At 46.1% G+C, this 21,544-nt stretch overlaps 2 protein-coding genes across 2 annotated transcripts in view; both read right to left on the reverse strand.

The window, feature by feature from the left end:
* The window catches only part of pcolcea (procollagen C-endopeptidase enhancer a), a 6,851-nt gene extending 4,708 nt beyond the window's left edge, over window positions 1-2,143 (reverse strand). The window contains exons 1-2 of the mRNA XM_012829962.3: window positions 1,965-2,143; window positions 106-214 (exon numbers count right to left, since the gene is read on the reverse strand). Of these exons, the coding sequence (XP_012685416.1) occupies window positions 106-214; window positions 1,965-2,056 (201 nt within the window). The 5' untranslated portion in view covers window positions 2,057-2,143. The remainder of the gene's footprint in view (window positions 1-105; window positions 215-1,964) is intronic.
* A 3,954-nt stretch (window positions 2,144-6,097) lies between these two features.
* On the reverse strand, window positions 6,098-18,848 carry per1a (period circadian clock 1a). The gene is made up of 20 exons (XM_012829989.3): window positions 18,705-18,848; window positions 16,980-17,535; window positions 16,554-16,810; window positions 16,070-16,191; window positions 15,624-15,825; window positions 15,238-15,429; window positions 14,946-15,024; window positions 14,672-14,778; window positions 14,296-14,449; window positions 13,741-13,987; window positions 13,187-13,295; window positions 12,878-13,040; window positions 12,421-12,518; window positions 12,037-12,192; window positions 11,469-11,807; window positions 10,346-11,325; window positions 9,837-10,026; window positions 9,375-9,558; window positions 8,777-8,927; window positions 6,098-8,615 (listed from the first exon to the last, which is right to left on the reverse strand). Exons 2-20 carry the CDS (start codon window positions 17,306-17,308, stop codon window positions 8,364-8,366), a joined length of 4,311 nt encoding a protein of 1,436 aa, XP_012685443.1. The 5' UTR covers window positions 17,309-17,535; window positions 18,705-18,848; the 3' UTR covers window positions 6,098-8,363.
* Window positions 18,849-21,544: the final 2,696 nt, after the last annotated feature.

Below are 21,544 nucleotides of genomic sequence, written 5' to 3' on the forward strand. Positions count from 1 at the left end.
TGGATGAGACAAGATTACAAGATTGAGCTGTGTCCATGAGTATATGTAAGTGTGTATTACGGAGTAACTGCATTGAGTTTGAGTGATGCAGGGAAGTGAACTCACAGTGATGTACCAGGTGCATTTGGTGTCAGGTTTGTAGAAGGCTGGGAAGCCCTCACTGCCCACAAAGCCACTATCTCCATCCAGGTTCCCTCCACAGTGAAACACAGGCCTGAGAAGGGGGGGGGAAAGAGACAGTCTCACATGCTACAACACACTGAGGGTTAATGAAACAGACTGCAAAATAGTGTCTGCACTCTCCCTGTCTCTCTCTCTCTCTCTGTCTCTCTCTCTCTCTCTCTCATACACAAACACACTCACTTTCTTAAATGAAAGAAAAACACCTACACTCAACACGCATGCTCATGAAATAAGACACGTGTACGTACACACATGCTGTCTCTCACATTCCCAGTTGCACACTAACACACACACCATCACAGTAGGCCATGACTCATTATTTGCATGCTTCATCTCTCTCCAGCTCAAGGGCTCTGTCTCTGTGTCCTCCCCCGTCTCTGGTGTCAGACGTGAGGGAAGCAGAGGGACTCGCAGGGGGGGTGGGGTGGAGGGGGGGCAGACAGGATGGAGTCTGGGCCCAGAGGGGGTATGACATTCCGCTAACACCATCCTCCCCCGTCAATGTCCCATATCTCTCTCTCTCTCTCTCTCTCTCTCTCTCTCTCTCTCTCCATCTCTCTCTCTCTCTCTCTCTCTATTCGATTCAATTAAAAGTGGATATACTTGCCACAGAATGAAAATATAACATCTGCAGGGACAAAAGAAACTCTCTCTATCTCTCTTTTCCTCCTAGTCCTCAACTGAACCTTTCCATCAGCTGTTTAGACAACTCATGTCTGTTTAAATATTTGATCCAAACTAACCCTAACCCTGATCCAAAATAACTCACAGTGCTGACTTTTACATGGTGGAAAGGGCTGTAGCCTAAATATGACTACACTACCTCCCAAGGATAAAAAGACATTCACTGGCCAATGATCTGACATTCTGGACAGTGTTCTGAGAAAGTGGTTTCAGACATAGTTTTATAGCAGCCTCATTAAACTAAAAACGTCAAAACATCCATGTGAAGTAAAATAAGGGCAGGCATTTGATGTTTCTTTTATTTAATTAAATGACAGTCTAAGTTGAAAGTAATTCCCAAACCAGACAGGGGAGGTCATTTGCACATTGATAGTTGACTAGTCAGCATGTTGAATCACCCTCCACCGACTTCAGCAAAGATTCCAGCAAGTGTTGCCAGGAAAACGCAAAAGCCAGTGCAATTTCTCATTTTTTTGGGAGAAAAAAAAAATGCAGCACTTCCAAGGAATTTCCAAACTCTCCCGTAAAGGAGATTGTATCACCAAGAGCCTTGTGCGTCTGGAGACGCCAGCAACGCCTCTCACGCCAAGCCGACCTGAGTCAACCCTGAGCCCCTACGACAACGCCACCAGCCCCCAGCACAAACATCTGCAGCAGGGCTCCAGGGCTCCATGGCTGCGTAATTACCAACCATCTGAGGTGACCCAAATAAGGGGAGTGGGGAGTGGGGCGAACTCTATCCTTCATGCTACTTCATGCACATGGGTGTGAAAGAAAGACTGTGAAGAGGGTTTTTTGTTTTGTTTTTAAAACCCGCTAGTAAACAGTCCGTCTGATTGAGCGTAAACAAAGCTGTAAACACGGTGGAGCTTTCACCTGTGCAGTGCAATCCACTGGTGGACGAGTGCCTAACACCTGGCTCACTTCCAAATCAGAGTGGAGAATCCTACACTTCAAATCCTGATACCTGATACCTGATCCAGTGTAAACACGAGAATGCCACAACCTATCACAGTGTCTCTATAAAGACACCCAGACAGCAATCCCACCTCCCCCTGCCCCTCACCCAACTCATGCAATACATTTCTACTCCTCACCTGGTGCTGTTGGTGGTCTGTCCCTGTGTCCATCTGAACGTGAGACCCAGACAGACGAGTCCCAGAGTCCACATGCATCCTATGCTCCCCATACTGATCAGCACACACACAGCGAGGAGAGAGAGAGAAATAGAGACGACAGAGGAGAAGAGAGGAAAGAAGAAGGGAGGGAGACACGAGAGAGAGAGAGAGAGAGAGAGAAAGAGAGGTGGAGTGAAGGAGTGGTAGGTGGAGGAGGAGAGGGGGATGAGTGGCAGAGGAAGAAAAGAACCAGGGAGAGCTCTTGGAGGCATGTATGAGGGAGGGAATCAAATCTTACCGGGGGGGGGCATTGTGAAGGGGGAGTGGCGATCTTAATTATAAACAGATGTCGTTGCCATGCTAACTTTGGCCGCTAGTAACCCCCCCACCGTCCAAAGAAAAGTACACAGAGTTTATAAAAAGTTTGTAATGTGGCTCCATTGTGTGTGTGTGTGTGTGTGTGTGTGTGTGTATGTGTGTGTGTGTATGTGTGTGTGCGTGTGTGTGTGTGTGTGTGTGTGTGTGTGTGTGTGTGTGTGTGTGTGTGTGTGTATGTGTGTGTGTGTGTGTGTGTGTGTGTGTGTGTGTGTGTGTGTGTGTGTGTGTGTGTGTGTGTGTGTGTGTGTGTGTGTGTGTGTGTGTGTGTGTGTGTGTGTGTGTGTGCGTGTGTGTGTGCATGTGTGTGTCTGTTTCTTTCAGGAGCTGATGCAGCACAGGCGGGAAGCTCCAGACATGCAAGGCAACAGTTCTGTTAAACCATTGTCTTTTCCCAGAAAGCAAGAGAATGTCCAGAAAGATCTTCCTCTCTCTCCGCTTTCAGTTTTACAGCTCTTGGAACCCCTGTGGATATGCTGGGACTTCATGATGGAATGCATGGTGAAAATCAACCTCTCTTGGCTATTGTGCTACCACTACTTCCAACCAGACTGCATAAAACACGATACATTTCAACATGCACTAACCATCACCTCATGATTAAAGTCTGTTTTCACACTTGGACACCAGCAGACTTCGGGTTAAAGGTATCAGATGTCCATCTACAGGTCACACCCTTTGAGCTAACCGCTAGGTGCGCAGTAGGGAATAGACCCCGGTCTCAGAGAGAACATGGTGGTTTATGACATGTCACCTCCTCAAGGTCACCGTGCAGGGGGTCTATTAACATTCTACAGCGTATGCCTGTACGCTTCACTGCTCCTTTCATAATAAGGACCGTTTTTGTTACTCAGGATAGCCAAGCCCAGCAGGCAATGTTCCAGGAGAGGTTGGATGCATCCACCTGAAAAGACATGCAAGTGATTCAAGGCAGAGTTGGCTGTGACTGTTGAGCAGAGGGTTGTAAACAGAATGATACAGTAGAGACATTGTATGATTTAATCAGAGTTTGGGGCTGGTCTGATAACTTCCCCCATGCCTTTGGAGTCGTAGTCCTCCAGCCCTGACCTGTTGGTCCGTGGTATTATTGCCCGAGCATCTTTCTCAGTGCCAGCTCTTCGCCATCACGGTTGGAGGAGTTCTGTCTATCCTGAAGGGGCATAAGTGGATGATTGCTGAATAGAGCGGCTCGTTACGGCTTTGTGGTGTTCTGGTGCCGTGGCCCTGGCCGACCCCTTTGGCCCAGTTCTCTGGGGCCCGTTTTGGGGTGGGGTGTGGTGGTGTGGGGGTTACACATCGCAGATAAAATGCAACAGCGGTCTGATGGGATCACCAGAGCTACAGAAGTCCTGCCAAGTTGGGCCCTGTGTTATCACACAGGCCGGGCTGTTTATGCACTCATGGTCAGGGACTGAGTTACGACCCAGCGGGTTTGCGGTTACCTTTTCGTTATCCAGCAGGAATATCCTTTATTTGTTCTTTTGCCCAGAACATACAAACCATGATAGAAGCAGGTCCTGAGTCATTGTAGGTTGACCCATGAAGCAACACACCAGGAGCTCTGGGTGGTAGAGATCCACATGGCCGCATACAGGCACACCAAACAAATAAACAACCCGACCCATGTTTAAAGGGACAAAAATACAGAGGAAGAGTGAGAGAGAGAGTGAGTGTGGCAGTGAGACAGAGGGAAGAGAGAGACACACAGAGGAAGAGTGAGAGAGAGAGTGAGTGTGGCAGTGAGACAGAGAGAAGAGAGAGACACACAGAGGAAGAGTGAGAGAGAGAGTGAGTGTGGCAGTGAGACAGAGAGAAGAGAGAGACACACAGAGGAAGAGTGAGAGAGAGAGAGTGAGTGTGGCAGTGAGAGAGGGAAGAGAGAAGGGGAGCGATGGACTGCACATGCACACATGGCGCACATGCCAGTGTGGTTTTTGGAGAGAGAGTGTTTTGAGTCATTAATGCGTCATGGTTGAAGACTGTGCTGTGCTTTTTCCTGAGGGGTGTCTCTCATCTATGGGAGTCAGTAGATAAGAGAGAGAGAGGGAGCAGGAATGTGGTGATGTGGGAAGTGACTGGGGGGGGGTATGTGTGGGAGGGTAAAGTGTGTGTATGTGTTTTTAGTGTGTGTGTGTGTGAGTATGGTGGGGGGTAACAGTGACCCCAACACCTGGCTGTAGTCCAACAGTGTCGACTCAATAATGGCCTGTGGAGCAATCCATCAAAATGAGCCAGTGTGCAGATATGAGACTGGGGGCGGGCTATGACCAGGGGGCATGTGAACGGCTGGAAACGAAGACAAGGTCCGGGGAGAGGAAAGGCCTCTGGAAATGTACTGAGGCACTGATGAGAAGCTGGAGGGGGGAGTCAGCATGCTACAGCAGGCAGAGAGTATTACCACCAGAAATGTAAATCGGTCCACGTCTGTGTCATATCACTACAGTAAACACAAAAATAACATCTGGAGTCCGTAAATGAACAAGTTAGTAATAAAAGGATATGCGCCAAACGCATGAAGGCTAACAGACCTTCTGGTTAAGGAATGTATGAGAACAACCACATGTGCAAAACTGTCTCGAGCTGCATATTTGCATTTTTCCAGAAGGGCCTTGGTGTGGCCGTCCTCACTCATTGTGGTCTTGTTGGCTGGAGCGTTTGTTTACTCTATCGCTCTATCTATTACTCCCTCCCTATCACCATGGTTTCCATATTTACCCTCTTCCCTGACACCCCCACACAAGTAAGGGCCTGATCCTGCCCAGAGTCGGCCTTCACCTGGACACCAGCCCATGCACGTATATGAGATGATATTAATACCATCCATCACGGAAACTGACAGCTGACTGACAGCATCATATTCTCTCTGCTAATTAATGTTTTATTTCATGAGGGAAAACAGCTGGGCAAACACGCTCCATGACGCAGGTATTGCTTGGATGAGTTGGGTGCTGATAGTAGGGAGGTCATTGCACTCCCAACAGGTGAATCAACTTCATTTTAACCAATACGTCCCAGCAAGTGCAAGTACAGTCAAATGATTGATACAACAGTTTACCATAGAAAGAAAGGAAGAAGGAAACTATCCAACACTATTTCTTTAGAACCTAGATATGTGTAATATATATATATATATGGGGAAAAGAGAGAACATGGGGGAAGAGGTAAAGAGAAACAAAGATCCTCCAGCATGATCCTGTTCTCTTTGACTTCATGTATGAGTAGTGTTGGGACTGCATGGGGGGTGGATCCGGCGTCATCCCAAAGCCACAGAATGCTTTTCGAGCTGAGCGAGACCACCAAAGAGTGAGTGGAATGTAAGGGGAAAATACCACACAGACTTGAGCAGCTCCTAACATTTGATGAAAGTGATGTTTTTCAGCATGTTTGTGTGAATGAGTGCCATAGAAATAAGCTGAAGTTTAGCAGTTATTGTAAATATAACGAGAATACATGCACTGTAAATCAATCCATCAACACTGATAAGGATGAAGATGAAGTGCAGGGTTAAAAAAAAAAAAAAAAAAACTATTGCCTTCTGCCTTTTCTCCTCAATCAGTGTTCATGCCCTACACTGCCATCTAGTGGCATTGGTTGGAAAGACAACTCAGCTGGACTGATCAAACCAGAAAAACTAAAATGTGTATCTCTCTTGCACACTCACACACACACACACACACACACACACACACACACACACAATGCATAAGGAACAATAAAAGGCATCACAAAAGATGGAATAGAATCAAATACACTTTATTTACAAAAAAAGTAGTCAGACAGAAAAACAACAAATCTCAAATTTTCTCCTGGGCTGTGTAACACCTGATCACACTGCTACAACATGTTAAAGAGACCTCCCCATACACGTATATATACACAAACACAAACAGTTAACCTTTTGAGATGTGGTCCTGGTACTAGATACTGGTAAGTGGTAAACCCAGTGTCCTGGCCCACATGGCTTCTTTCTTATATTCAGGCTCCCTAAAATATGCCTGATGCAATCTAATCTCTAACCAGTCTGCTTGCCTCCCCACCAGATGACCACTATGTGGTAGGCGTCCCGGCAGTAAATGGCTGCCATTGCCTTGTCCAGGGGGGTGCTACACATTAAGTCATGGAAAGGCAGCCTCCTATGAAGTATGTCAAAATCACTATCTAAATGTGAGCGACTAGGACTGCCTTGTGTTGAACATCTACAGAACACTAACCAGTCCTGACTCGACTCAGGGACCTGCCACTTACGCAAAACACAGTAGGAGAATAAGCAATTGGACATTGATACTGTTTGCTTCACAAATAAAAGTAACCGTGTATTGGGTTATCTCCGCCCTGTTTTTATGTACACTTCTGGCCTTGATATCTCCGCCTGCTTTCACACACACCATCATCATCATCTTGAGAAAAGCGAGATTGTTCTATTTTCTTTTTCCTTCCTCAAGTACTGCTGTCTACTCAGCAACACAATGGCGTTACCATGGGAACGCATATCTAAGCTCCTGAGAAATCGGAGGCTCTGTCCATTTGTGTAGTTTTGTCCCTTTGCCCAAAAACAAAACAAAATATTTTACAAAGGGCCATTCTCTGAAAAGAATAAAATAAAATACAAAAATATAATTTAAGTCTCAAATAAACAAAAAAGGGAAAAACTTCGAGAGCATCTATATACAGAATACACAGTAATTCAACAGCCCATATTAAACCACAGCAGTCTTCTGGGCATAGGACTTCCATTACAACACATTTTAAAAGTGCGTCAGCTCTCAGTCTCCTATACACCCACAGACCAACTGACTGGGCTTTGTATACACATATACAAACACAGAGAGCACAATATTACAAATATACATTACGACAGATACAATTTTTTTTATAAGTTCTTTTAAAGAAACATCTAAATAAAGTACTTACAAAACTGTCGAGCATGCCTCCCCCTAAACCCAGGGTTCTTATTGTTTGAGTGCCTCTTGGTGAAATATGGAAATACAATGCTAACCCGATTCCCATATAATATAAGTTTAAAGGGGCAGTGTGAACAAAATCACCGGTTTAAGGGAGACCAGCTCCCCAACATTGTTCACTATGACAATGCAAACTTTGACTGGAATTTTAGGCACCCTCCAAACCCTTCAGGCAAAGGTAACGTTTTAGTATGTTATCTTTAAAGGTGACGTTTTCGATTCGGTTTCAGTTTCACAAAAGGTTGTTGATATTTGTGCTCAACAGATAAAACTAATTTTACCCCTCCTTTCCGTGCTCCTTAAGCTCTGTATTGATTGGCTGGGATTGGTTATGGCTCGCTCTGAACCAGTTTGTTTCCCATTTACAGAGTCAGGACTGTGTACGAAAACAGGAGTTTCTTTTGGCGCGAAAACACTGAATGGACAGCTAGAGGACCGTTTGGAGCAATTAGCTGAATTTGACAAAAAGTGTAGAATAGAATTACAGACTGCACCTTTAAATATTTGTCTCAAATTCAAGTACATTTCATTCCATCCAGTGTGAGTGGGAACCCAAGTAATAATGACTGAAGGGCTTACTTTGGCCTCTCTCTTACTTCCCACTCCCCTGCACATTAGTTCGGTAATGCGCACACACAGATTAAGCGCGCATGCCGTTAGACCCTTGGTAAACTTCACCACTGGAATATATCGACATATTTTCCTACCACCACCTCTTTGCAGACTTTTGTCAAGCTCATGTTTCACTTGGTCCAGGTACACAAAGTATCACTAAATTTCGGTAATTCAGACTTTGGATCCACCCTCTGGATTGACAAACCTTAACCAACACAACTGAGTGCACTCAGCTGGGTCAGTATCGGTCTTGTCCATGTGGAACAGCACAAGCTCTAGTATTAACAGTCAGTATGCGGTGTGTGCCGAGCTGGCCTGAACCTTAGCTCTAAGAGGCATGACTGCATGTCGACCGCATGTCGACCGCATTGGTGATTCTCTGGGACTCCTTGGTCCCCCTGCTGGTGGCGCTGTGTCGGAGTGCTCCTCACTCCTCCGCACACACCTCCGCGGACGACGTCACCTCCAGCTCCTCGTCGCTGGGCCTCACGGGCAGACGCTCCGCCTCTTCTGCTTCTGCAACGTCGTCCGACGGGGGGGCGGAGGAGGCGCTGGCGGCGGAGGTCCTGGCTGTGTGACCAGTGGTGTCGACCTCCTCCGGCAGCTGGAGATGGAGCTTGTCTTTGAGGAATAGCGGTGATACAGGTTTGACCTTGGTGCCACTGCAGTCTGTGCAGGCCTGGAAGACACACACAAACACAAACATTTCATAACTGATACTCTCAAGGGTTCACAACGTCAAGACCGTTTCCCCATACTTTGGCGCTATCGTTGGGGACGACAGCACAAAACAACGGACGGAGGTCTTTCTGGTTAGAGGCAGGTTCTGTGTGGACTCACCGTGACGTTGATGGCGTCAGGCAGGCCTCCGGTGAGGATCCACGGGTGCTCTTGGCTCAGCTCCTTCCTCTGCTGCTCGGTGAAGCGCGGCTGCTGCTTCTGCACCGCCTTCAGAGCCGCCAGATCCTGCGCAAGAACCGTCTCCCTGTCTCTGGATACACAAAAACACAAGCCATGAAACGTACAGTTCGCAGCCTACATAGTAAGCACTTTCAGTAACTTGGCGAAATATAGTCATAGTGAAAATGACAAGCAAGTAAATATTATTCTTCATACGAGAGCCAGGCTGGTGGACAGCACTAAATTAAGATCTGCACATTCAAAGAGAGATGTGCTACCCTTTTTATTATCTATGGGGAGTAAAGAATAGCTGCTGCTGCCTCAAGCCATACATGATGCACTAGCACACATGACAATTCCTCAAAGACAAAAATAAACCCCACACACTGTGGCCTGGAGACATAGAGAGCTGACTACACATATTCAACAACATGCCAAGCAGGAGCAGATAGCACCGTGATCCCCACAGACACACAATATACCCATCCACACTGGTCCATGGGCTACAGCCCTGTAACTATGGCAACGGCTGGCTCACCTGCTGGGCAGCTGGTAGGTCATCATGACCTTGTCGTCTGTGTTGGCCATAAGGAGCCAGATGGGGTCCTGGAGGACATACTTGATGAACTGGTCGTCTGTGGCGTCTCCTGCCTGCTGCTTGTGGGAGTGGTCGTTCTCGGAGGAGTCCACACTGCCAAAGTACTTGCTCGTATTACTGCTACCTGTTAAAAGGCAAAAAAAAAACATGTCAAAACTAATACAGAATGGGTTACTATTCTTCACTTGGTTTGCCTGCAGGCTTATTTTTGTTCATGAACTGTTAAGGTTATGTTTTAAAGCCAAGGTTTGGTCTCAAAGCAGAGATGTGTTTCATTACATAAAAGCAGTTGAAGAAAAAAAAAATGGCTTTAGGGGGGGAAAGGTTTCCAGAAACAAATATATGGACCAATCCTCTTACAAATTAGCACTGTAACAATAAAGCCAGTCAGCTAGAACTCACCGGTTCCACTACCACTCCCTGTGGTGCTGCATCCATTGGATCCAGAGCCTGAGGATCCCAAACCAGAACCGGAAGAACCAGACCCAGAGGTGGCAGAACCAGTTCTTGAACGGGAGTCCTCCTGCATCAGAAGGTCCAGAAGGTCACTGGAGGTTGACATGGCATCCTGGTTGGACTCATTGGTTTCCACCTGAAGGAGAACATTGGGATAGAGAACAGTTAGAGTTATAGGTCAACATGGAATGACTAATGAGAGAGTAACGAGTTAGGAATGCTGAGGTCCATATCTCAGTGTATGTAGTACACCATAGAAAATGCTTTATTAAATAATTACTATTGATGAGAGTTACATGAAGTACTACAGCACGGTCAAAAAACTGTCCAACCTAAAATATTGTTTGGTTTCTTTTTAAAGCACCGTTTCTGCACAAAAGAAATATTAAAATATGCTTATAGCCATTGATATATGTACAGTCGGAGCTGTGTGTGTTTAAAATCTGATGACTCACATTATCGTCATCTCCATTGGTGTCTCCATTGGAGTTGCTTCCTGACATCCCCTGGGACGCTGCTCCCACCGGGGGTGGGGTCTGTTGCAGTCCCATCGCTGAGCCCTCGGCTTTGGTGCCGGCCAGCTCCTCCAGCTGGACCAGGTTAAGCGGGGAGGAGCATCGCGAGTGGAAGAGGGGTGAGTCTGCATCATCTCGCTCCTCATTGGCTAGCCCCCCGCCCGACTGGGGCGTACAGGAGCGTGACGGGCCATGGGTGAAGAGGTTCCCAGAGGCGGGGGTCATGGGGACTGTATTTGGGAACGGGGGGTACATGATATTTGGGTTGTAGAAGGGCTGCGGGACAGCAGGCATGGTGGGATTAAATGGCATCAATGATGGCATTAAACCTGGATGGCCCACTGCTGCTGGGTTCAGAACTGGGTTCATTTGTGGCATAGCAGGGTTAAACTGGGGGGTGAAAGGGTTTAGCTGGGGCATTGGCTGGGGTGCAGTTGCAGTGTTGAGGTTTGGAATGGGAGTGTTGAGCGGTGCGGCGCCAGCAAGGTTCAGCTGTGGCAGCCCACCGAGCTGAGGGTACATGTAGTTGGGCAGAATTAACGCCATAACCGGCGGGAGCATGGATGGAATTACTTGTGAGGTCGGCATCTGGGGCATGTGGGGCATCTGGGGCGGGTAGATGGGATAATAAGGCAGGCAGCCGGGGGCAAATTGAGGGTTTGTGGGCGGTATGCTGGCATGGGAGCCCACAGAGGACGGCCATGAGGAGGAGGAGGTCTGGGGGCCCATGGAGATGTGCGGGCCGGTGGGGAAACAGCCAGGGTTGAACAGGGCCGTGGGGGGTCGAGGAGGCATAGTGAAGGGCGCGGGGTAACTGCCAAGATGGGAGCCCTCGGGCTGGTGCTTCCGCCTCTTTCCTCCCCGGCCTCGCTTCCGCCCACTGGTGCCTCCTGCTGGGTAATCTTGAGAGCTACGAACACCTGGAGGAGAGATGGGAAGGGTGAGTGAGTGTCCGACTCAAAGTGATTTTTCCCATCCCACCACATCACTAGCACAGATGAGTTTATTTATATTACAAAACATTAACTACATCTAGTAACTAAATACATACAGGATATGGTACCTTTGCCTGCAGGTGGAGGACTGGGCTTGGGCTGCGGCACAAGCAGCTCACTCAGGCCCTTGAAACGGTTGAGGAAGGCCTTTTCCTCCTGCTGTGTGTGAGTAGACAGCACCTCCTTAGTCAGGCCCACTGTAGCCAAGCCAGCACCTCCTCCTGGTGTTGCTGCTGACCCTGTTCTGCGGGTGTCCTTGCCAGGGAGTGTAGAGGTACTCGGGGAGGCGGAGGGCAGGGGAGGTGGCTGGGTCATGCTGCTGGTAGCTAGAGTTGGCGTGGAGGGGGCTGGGGTTGGGGTTGGTGTGAGGGTGGGCGTGGTTGGAGCCTCTTCCATCATGACGATATCTATTGTGGGAAAAGAATGGGAAAGAGACACACGGTAAGTGAGAGAGTTAGTGCATGTGTGTTTTGAACGTGCTTCAGAGTAGGGTAATAAGATGAGGACAACAAAATGAACGGTCATAGATAATAAAAAAAAATAATAATAAAAAAAAAATTTAAAAAAAAAAAAAAAAAATCACAGAGCCAAAGAAGAGGCAGACGGGTGAAGAAATGAAGCAGAATAAACACTAACCTGATTCTGGGGGTTTCTTGTCACCAACATGGACAATGGTGCTGCTGAAACTGCACAGGGAGGTGACAGACACCACACTCTCTGCCTTACAGTGCAGCGCCAGGGGAGATAGAGCAGGTTTGGAGCCGTCGGCCACCACCAGCGTCTCCGTTATACCTGTTGGGAGACGAGCACAGGAAACAAATTAACACAGGGAGTTCAGGCTCTCCATCAGTATATTGTGAATTCTGATATTCAATATATGTTCAAAAGTCAGTTTCAGAACAATGAAAAGAGCAAAATCTACTCACAACAAGCTGTATTTTACACAGTTTACCATTGTTTACATTCCCATTCAGGGCCATTAAAACTGCAGCAGCCTCAACCGGCTCTAGTAGTGCGTACCTGTGACCTTGTCGTCATCAGAGGTGGAGGAGGTGGTGCCAGAGGATGAGCCACACTTCCTCTTTACTGTGTTGGGCACGTTACAGCTGTCCAGGTACCTGAGGACCGACAAGAAATTAACATTTTGTTTACATTTTGCACTGTTGAATCATTTCCTCCAGTGCTGATATGCCTCAACTAAGGATGTAAAACCATGTGACAGGCCTTGTGACAATCACTGTGACTAATTCCAGATAACAGCTTCTGCTGAAGATAACTAAGAAAAGAACATCCTCAGAACACGGATCTGCTTTACCTTCAGGCCTTAGCAATAGCTGCACACTTAGATAATGGAGTTTCAGAAACAAAAAAAAAAAAGCGTGACCTCCCTGGGTATGTGTTTCCCATGCACACACATAAACAGTCAAAGCGTCAGCCTCTCCTTTTTGGTCACATTTGAACACTCAAACTGGCATACCTTATGATACTGTCCAGGCAGTTCAGCTGCTGGTACGAGTAGGCCGTGACCCGTTCTTTCCTGGGAGGGGGTGTTGATACAGGGAGGGGTTTCAGAGAGGGTGGAGCCCCCTGAAGTACCTCTTTGGAATTTTCTACAGATTTCTGCAGATTTGCTCGAACCACTATGAAAATCACAGATACAAAAAAACTTTTGACAAAAATATATGACAATAAATCACTGAGCCATTATACAAAGGACTGACTCAGATACAAAATGAAATGTACATTACTCGTTCATTAAGACAAGGAACATGTCTGGAATAATTACCCAAGCTAGAATATTTACAAGGTGGTGGTCTGTTTCGTGACTCCATGAAGACATCCTGGCCGCTTGTTTTAACCATGTGTATATCTTTACACATCTGCTGGAAAGTCATCTGTAGTCCATAAAAGGGGGGGGGGATAGTATTAACAAAGGTGAGTAAGCAACAAGTGTGTTAAAATATCAAAGCCATTCAAGTGTTAGAAAAGGGCAAACAGAGATTTTAAATAAGACAGAAGTAGCCATGTTGTGTAGTGGTGCCTTCTCACCATAAGCCTAGCTTTAACATGCATCTATGCTCAAGGCTTTAACTTTAGGACTGAAAGCGAACGCAGTTCAAAAACGATACATAAAGCATTCATATTTTTTAACCTGGGTACAGTATATAGTTATAATAATAAAAAAAAAAAAAGTGATATTGCACAGATAGAAAAAACAGTGTCCATCATGGCCAATGCATATTAAAAGGGTCCATGAGCAAATGTGGATGTCTCCGTCTGAATATGGGCAACACTGCACTTTGTAAGCTAATTCTTATCGGTGTTTGCATGTTCACTCACGGGTCTGAGTTGGTTCTGAGAGAGGCTGCGGAGTTCGTTCCCGCGTCCGGCGCTGTCGCTAGAGGAGCCGGTGCTGGCGTGTTGCTCGGTGCCGCTGCCCAGGCTGCCGTAGCCCTGCGAGCTGCCACAGTGCACCGGCTGCACCAGCACACGGTGGATCTTCTCGCTCAGCTGGGCCACGTCCGGGGACACGCTGCGCACCTCATTGCCACCAGGGGGCGTGAACACATCCTCATTCAGTGGACTCCTGCAGGGGGGGAAATAGTGCACTTGTTGAGAGGATATTGAGCAACTGAGCTTTTTGTTAGAGATTTGTTGAGATGTCATCAGTATAAGTATCATTGGACATAAGTCTACAAGCTAATTATGTTATTTGTACAATGAGTTGCATTTCATGTCATTTTCCTTACTGCATTATTTACATATACGCACTCAAACACTATTGATTTGGAGCATTCATATGTGCCATTTAAGAGTACTCACAGGGTCGAAAAATGTTTCAACAGGTTCGAGAATTAGTTATTTAAACGAAAAGTACTGAGGACAGTTACTCACGTTCTGACTTTGTGCCGTCCCACGATGAAGGCCACTTTGCGGCTCCAGGGGTTGATGAAAGAGGACCAGCTTGTGTCGATGGTCAGATACTCCCCACTCCGCGCACACATACGCATGGAAGAGTGATCGAAAGGCTGGCCTGCAAACTGAAGGACTGAAGCACAGACAGAGGAAACCAGGGTTAGGTTATTACACACAAGTTATTCATACACGGTTATTCTACAACCCATATGTCCATCTCATCTACATGTGTCTAAAGAACCAAATATCAATGATGGTTCATATAAATGACTAGTGCTGTATTGTAATGATATTGCAAGGCAGCAGACGATAGAGATAGTAGCCACAGATGACTGAACAGACAGCGGGAACTCACTCTTCTTATGAATGGTCAGCATAAGGGGCCTGTCCTCGGGGTGAAGGTAGTACAACATGGGAGTCCCCACCAGGTCCTGCGGCAGATATCCCAGCAAAGGTACAGCTCTAGTGTGCAATAAACATGTATTATTCATCCACATGTTGAACTGTGACTCCATAATATAACAGTGAAGGCATTAAGTAATTACATGTAATTATATATAAACAAATACAAGACTGTATGGCACAATCTAACTGCTCAGCTCTGATACAATAACAGGGGTCACACTGACCTTTCATCGATCTCTTGAAAGACACAGCTCGGGCTATGGCTTGTAGTAAATATTCTTTTATCATCAGGGATACGAGGAGCTGGAGAGAGATAGAGAAAGAGCATGTCAGTAAAAAAGAAAGCGAGAGAGACAGTGAAACAGTGGGCGTTAAACTATATTTGTAAAGTACAGAGCGATCCTCAGCTTCAAGGCAAAGAAAGCTTCCTCTCAAGAGTTCAAGGAGAGTGTGTGTCTGTGTGAGAGAGCGATAGTGTGAGTGAGTGAGTGAAAGAGAGGTTCTGTGTCCTCCTACCTTCGTATCCTGAGTGCACTTTCTCAGCGATGAGAAGGCAGCAGGGCTGGGGCTGGGAGTTGTCCGAGTCCCTCAGGGTCAGCTGGTAAGGAGTCAGACGGAAGGGGTAGTAGCGCACCTCCACCTCACTCCCCTTCGCACCACTGATCCGGCAGAACATGGACTTCTCCTGAGTACAATCGCCTGGAAAGTCTACGCACACACACACACAAAATATGGTTGAATCACCTATTCAATTATCGATCTAAGAGCCGCTCTACTGAGGTTTTTTGACACAGTTGTTAAAGATTAATATCCTTGCTCTGGGCTCTCTCTCTCTATCTATCTATCTATCTATCTATCGACTGTATATATATGTATATACACAGTCCTCCTTTCTTTCTCACCAGAGGTGTTGCAGGAGGGCCAAGCTGGCAGCTTGCAGGGAGAGGTGCTACTGTAGAAAGTGCTGACGTCCTGTGGCGCCAGCAGCTCTGAGAAGAGCGCCCCCTGCAGTTGCTCAGGTTTACAGCACAGCCGGGAGGAGGCCTGGGGTGAGATGTACACCACTTTCCCTGACAGGAAGGACACTGCCACTGAGAAAGTGTCCTGACAGAGGAGAAGAGGAGAGAGGCTTTAATGATCGGTGGCTAACACTCATCCAGATCTCATGGGTAGAGTTTAGAGGCTTTAAGAATATAGACTTGTTTCTTTTTTTAAAGCAGAGAGCAAAGTGAATAGCACAAACCATCAAGTGAAGCTACGAAATGTGGACCAGGGGTTCCCAAATTTGCATTTTTTTTGTGATTCAACCCCAAAATGATATTGCTGAAATTGTGTATTGAGTTCTTACTGTGTTTTGGAGAGTGTATTCAGAAGTGATGTTGTCCAACTCCTCAATGGTAAAAGTGGAGAGATCCAAACAGCATCCGTGGGTCTCCTCAACATTCCACTGGTGGTAGTAATCCTGATTTGCTGTAGTAACACAATAAGACAATAAGACTTTATAGTTACAAACATAAACCGACATAATAAAAGTAATATGCCTGTGACCGCACCATTGTTTTGCCTTGCTGTTTTTGCTACAGTCACTCACTAGCACCTCTTGAGGTACAGTCATATTACGAGAGGGGAGGGTGTGGCTCTAGCTGGTCATCATGCTAACTTTAGTGGACATCTAGGCAACACAGTTCACATGCGTTTGTGACAAAAAAAAGTGAATTCTCAAAAGTTTTAAATTAAAGTTCCTAACATAAAGCACTTTTCACAACATGATTTCCAACACTACCGCTCACTCAGACATTGCATTACAAAACAGAATTTTCCAGTGGACTCACCGCGGACTTGCTTGACGCAGCTGAGTGCATACTGGAGGGAGGCCAGCGTGCTGGAGCGTCCCTTGCCCCTGTGGTCAGGTGGCATGCGGATCTTGAGCTCACGCAGGGCCTTGAGCAGCTCCCGCTGGGTCTGCAGGCGTTGCGGGTGATCGCTGCTGCAACCGCTGGTGCTGGGGGGGTCCTGCTCCGAGCTGCCCCCGCTCAGCAGGCTGTACGCCATTGAGCTGCTGGGAGGTGACGGGCTGTGGGAGTTTGAGCTGCAGTGGGCCAGAGAGAGGAGATTTGGTTAGAGGGATTAAAGGCTACTGCTCCAGTAGTCTACAATAGTAATAATGTAATAATAATAATAACTAGTAATAATAATAATAACTAGTAATAATGACTACACTTCAAGCTCTCTGCATGCATTTTTGTTCTGAGTGTCACCTCTTGCTCTCTGTAGTCTCCAAGGCCGAGTCTTTCCCATTGTGCGAGCTGCATGAAGAGGCCTCTCGGCCGCGGCGGCCCTCGCACTCCCGCTCGGCCGAGTCGTTCCCACTCGACGCACTCCCGCCGTCTGTGTCGTCCAGGTTGGTTCGTCGAGGAGTCCTGGTGTCTCTTTTCCCATTGGATGGTTTCTGCTCCCCACTGGACAGCGAGCTGCCACTCAGCATGGGGGAGCTTGCCTCACGTCCTACCTCATCGTCATCTTCAGCGCCGGCCGGCCCTCCGATGGCATTGCTACTGACAGTGGCCTCAGAATTGGCCTTACTCATAATAGTGAAAGGATGGCTTGGAGTCTTATGTCATTCAATTAGTCTTTATCAGGAGGAAAATGGTATAAATGGTGCTGAACATTGATTTGCTCTGGACTGGACTGGCCTTCGGGCCAAAACCTTAAGTTATTGCTCTTCTTGTGGATACAATGTGTTAGCCAGAGAAGAGGATAAATGTCTGCTTGCTTTGTTGTCCTGTAGAGATCTAGACTTGGCTCGTTTTCAACCTGATGGAAAGTAAAACAAAAACAATAACAATGAGTGGTAGCATGCATGTGCAGTGACATGTGTAAAATCTCAAAGCAACACGAAAGTTCACATTAGTCATAGATTTATGGGTGGTACAATAAAAGTTTATATCTTAGCACATCACTTCCTGCATGTGCAGGCTAAAGTCTTGATTCTTTTTAATCTGACCCGTCAACATTCTGAAGTCAGCTGGTGTAAAATACGAAATAATCTACAAAATCACTGAATTTGAGCCCATCTTTAACAGAAACATATGTGACTGGGATATTTGAGTCAATTTAACAGTCAAATCAAACATTACGTATACATGACAATGCTTAGGCGGCATTCAAATTAGCTGTTGGTCATGTTTTTTTGCTGTTTAGCCAACTACTAACTAATGAATTATCATTGGAGCTCTATTTTTGGTTAACAAGAACCAACACGGCCACTTTTAGTTGTCGTCAGTAAACAAGGACGTTGACACTGAGGATTCAGTCCGCGATTCGGTTTCGGCTAAAGTTTGCTGATATTTGAGCTCATCAGCCAATGGGATCACAACCTTCCCTTCCGTGCACCTGAAGCACCGTGCTGATTGGCTGGGGTTGTTTATGGCTCGGTCCGAGCTGTTTGTTTCCTATCTACAGAGCCAGGGCTGTGTACAAACAGCTAAGTTTCTTTTAGCGCAAACGCTGAATTGACAGCTAAAGGACCGTGAGTTTGACACTGTCAGACACTGAATTCGACAAAAAGCGTATTTTATGGGATTACAATAATCGCTAGCCATAAGCCAAATAAAGACAGCTAACGTTAGATAAAAAAACATGCACCTTGCAAACATGAATGGCAACCGTTTTTTAAACCACATTTCTATATACACAGCATCGTATATATTTCAACAAAACATGCAAGAGTTGATCATGATGAAAGCGTTCATGCTTTTCATTAATTAACAACTTCTGTATAACGTCAGCGTGATTAATAGACTTCTAGCTAATGTTACACTCCAGGGTAGTTAGAATTTTAACCTAAATCTATCACAACACCTACTTTAGCTAAACACCATAGCAACGGCAAACTTTCTTATAAAATTAACAGTTTGTATCTCTTCCGAAGGTATACAAATTTTCAGACAACAAGACACACAAACGGACCGTCCAGTACTTACGGCTTGCTTGGGCGTCTCTGCCACGAACCGAGCGTTCCCTGTGCTAGAGTGTGTGTACCCACAGCATGGTACACGCATTGCTACACGTGCAGGAGCAGCCATTAAGGAGCGGCGTGGAACAACATGTTCAGCCGAGGAAGCAGTATGAAGCACGAGCCACCCTATGCCTCTGTGATTGGTTTTCCAAACTAGTCCGCTGCCGCCCAATCACAGTAGACCGCGCCCCCAAACCCTTATTTGTGGATGTGGAGGCGGAGTTATGCATCACGGGGCTCAGTGGTCACGTTGCGACAACGCAGTGCTGGTGTTCCACATGAGTATAGAAAACATGTACACACACTTGAGTTTGGAACAGCGAGTGACATTGTGTGTTTGTTTCAAACTGATAAGACTAAGAATTGCAATGCAGCATAGATCTCTTTCATCTTACCAGTAGCCTTGGATGATTTAAAACAGTAAATGGGGTGTTTTCAATCCATAAAATGCAGATTTTTATGAAAATTGGTCATATTTTTTATATTAACCCCAGCATTGATGTGTTTCATCACAGTACTGTCATATCCATTAGTTTACAGCTCAAAACACACATTTAAGCGTACACTACCTCTTTAATGCTACAATGATTTCCTCAATAACATTGATAGAATCCAATAAGCACACCAAACAAGAAAGGACCGGAAAACGCTCAGAGAATGGCCTACCCGACAGTCAGAAGGTGTTGGCATTTATACCATTCAGTCATGTAGGGTAATGGTGATAAGACCACACCCTATAGGTAATGGCAGGAAGGGGGACAATGAGGGGTTCACCTGTAGGGGAGTGGGTCCTTAAAGGGGGGTTATTCATAGGAGGAAGGAGACTATCTGGGGGGAAGGAGTTCAAATACTAATGAGTCAGGTCTCAGCTATTTGCTCTTAATGAGACAAAGACAGAGTACAAATCCAGGGTTACAGAGTAAGATGGTACAAAATACTATAAGCACTCAGTTCACATCTGACACAACAGGAGAACATCACTATTCGGTTCCATCAACATTATAGCATCACTGTTGCAGAAAAGCAATGTCAAACCTGGAGAATCTGTCACTGACTGCCAATTGAGTAAAGGCTTTGATCTTTCATTACAAGTGATGGGAAGTGTCTCTGTCCATTATTCTATTTTTTCCTGTTAATTTCGCTACGGAAAAAATAATACTTAGTACTGTGAGTAACCTATAAAGAGTCACTCTTGGGGCTGGGCAGTCAATGGCACCCAGGAATAGGCAAAACTGCCAAAGATGTGGTCTCACTGGTTGTTCTTCCTGACTAGCTCATCACATTGGTGTCAGAAGTGGAGTTGAGTGCTGTGTGGAAGAATGTAGAGAGAGGAACTCAGGATCTGGAGCGGCCCAGTGAGCAGACCTGCTGTTGCTTGAAAGGCCTGGCCCGACATTCAGTGTGAATCAAGATGGAGGAGGTGACAGGCATGCCTGTGCTGGCACTGCAATGTCAGCTGGAGAATGAGTCAGAGCTTCTGGCACAGATGTAAATAAAGATGGCGGTGCCCACACATACCATCTACTGTGCAAACTGAGCTGGCTCACGACCAATTCATCAGGGTGCTCTCCCCATCTGCCCTGCACATCCATACGTAGCAAAATAATACTTGAAGACTTTTTTTTAAATTGGCAGCTTATACATTTTTCATGACTATGCTGGGTGCAGGGGTGTTTCCAGGGCCCCAAGCAAAGGTCTGAGCATGGACGCCCTAACCCTACTCCTTGAACCCCACCATCTACACATCTACAAAGGGTATCTGTTCATGACAACCTTTTATTTAAAGTGCAGAATAAATATGAATATATATAATTACAAATTTTTGTAATAATTCTAAATGTGTGTGTGTGGACAATAATGTAAGAAGATATTTTGGAAGGCAAGTCACTGTCATCTTCATATTGTGATAAACTGATCCTGAATGGCAGTTTGGCATGTTGAAGTAGACCCTTTGGAAAAGACAACCTCACCTAGGTATTCATGATACATGTCACTGCTCCTTGCAGTTTTTCATTTTGGAAAGGATGTGTAGGAATGTCAAGGATCACATTAACCCACTATTGGCTTAATGTATGATAAGATCTGTCTCTGCTGTTGCTGTTTTCTTTTCTGATTAAACCATGTGTTAATTTACGTTACTTTCATGGCAGCCGATCGGAAACAGTGTGGGGTAGAATAAGCCAACTCATCAATCAGTAGTTTAGTAGTTCTAACGAGAAGATGCAGGAAAACAATCGTCACGGTACTCAGTCCGGCTTTTTGTCAACTTGTAGGTGGGGAAAGTACACAGGAAGTGTGCAGAAGAGAGACAGAGGGCCCCACAGATGAGCATGGCCTTACAGAAGTGGTTCATTTAAACCTTTTATTAATAGGCACCCATACAAAATGTGATGAATATCTGTGAGCGACCAAGTAACTATGCACTTTCATTGTAAACTGTAAGAAAATGACAGTATATCCTGTGAGTGAACATGAGATTCATGATCAGGCAGCTGCTGTGACCACCAAAAGTTGGTCAGCACAATCTCCAAAATGGTACTCTTATCATGGTAACAAAGGAAAGGTCTCCAGGCAGGTTTTGCTCAGACACCTGGGGTCAGGAAGCAAACTGAGGTGTGAGTGACTGCAGCTAATAATTGTATGGGAATGGGGGTAGGCCATTGAGAACCATCTCAGGCAGCGGACGTGTTTGCATCAGAAGCCTAGTTCAAGCTTGTGGTCCAGATCTGCACCGCTGAATCTGGAGTATGTTCCACGTGCTTCGTTACTGCACTTTACTGGAATAAAGACAGATTGCTGCATCAA

Source organism: Clupea harengus, chromosome 8 (assembly GCF_900700415.2).
Source record: "Clupea harengus chromosome 8, Ch_v2.0.2, whole genome shotgun sequence".
Classification (NCBI taxonomy): domain Eukaryota; kingdom Metazoa; phylum Chordata; class Actinopteri; order Clupeiformes; family Clupeidae; genus Clupea; species Clupea harengus.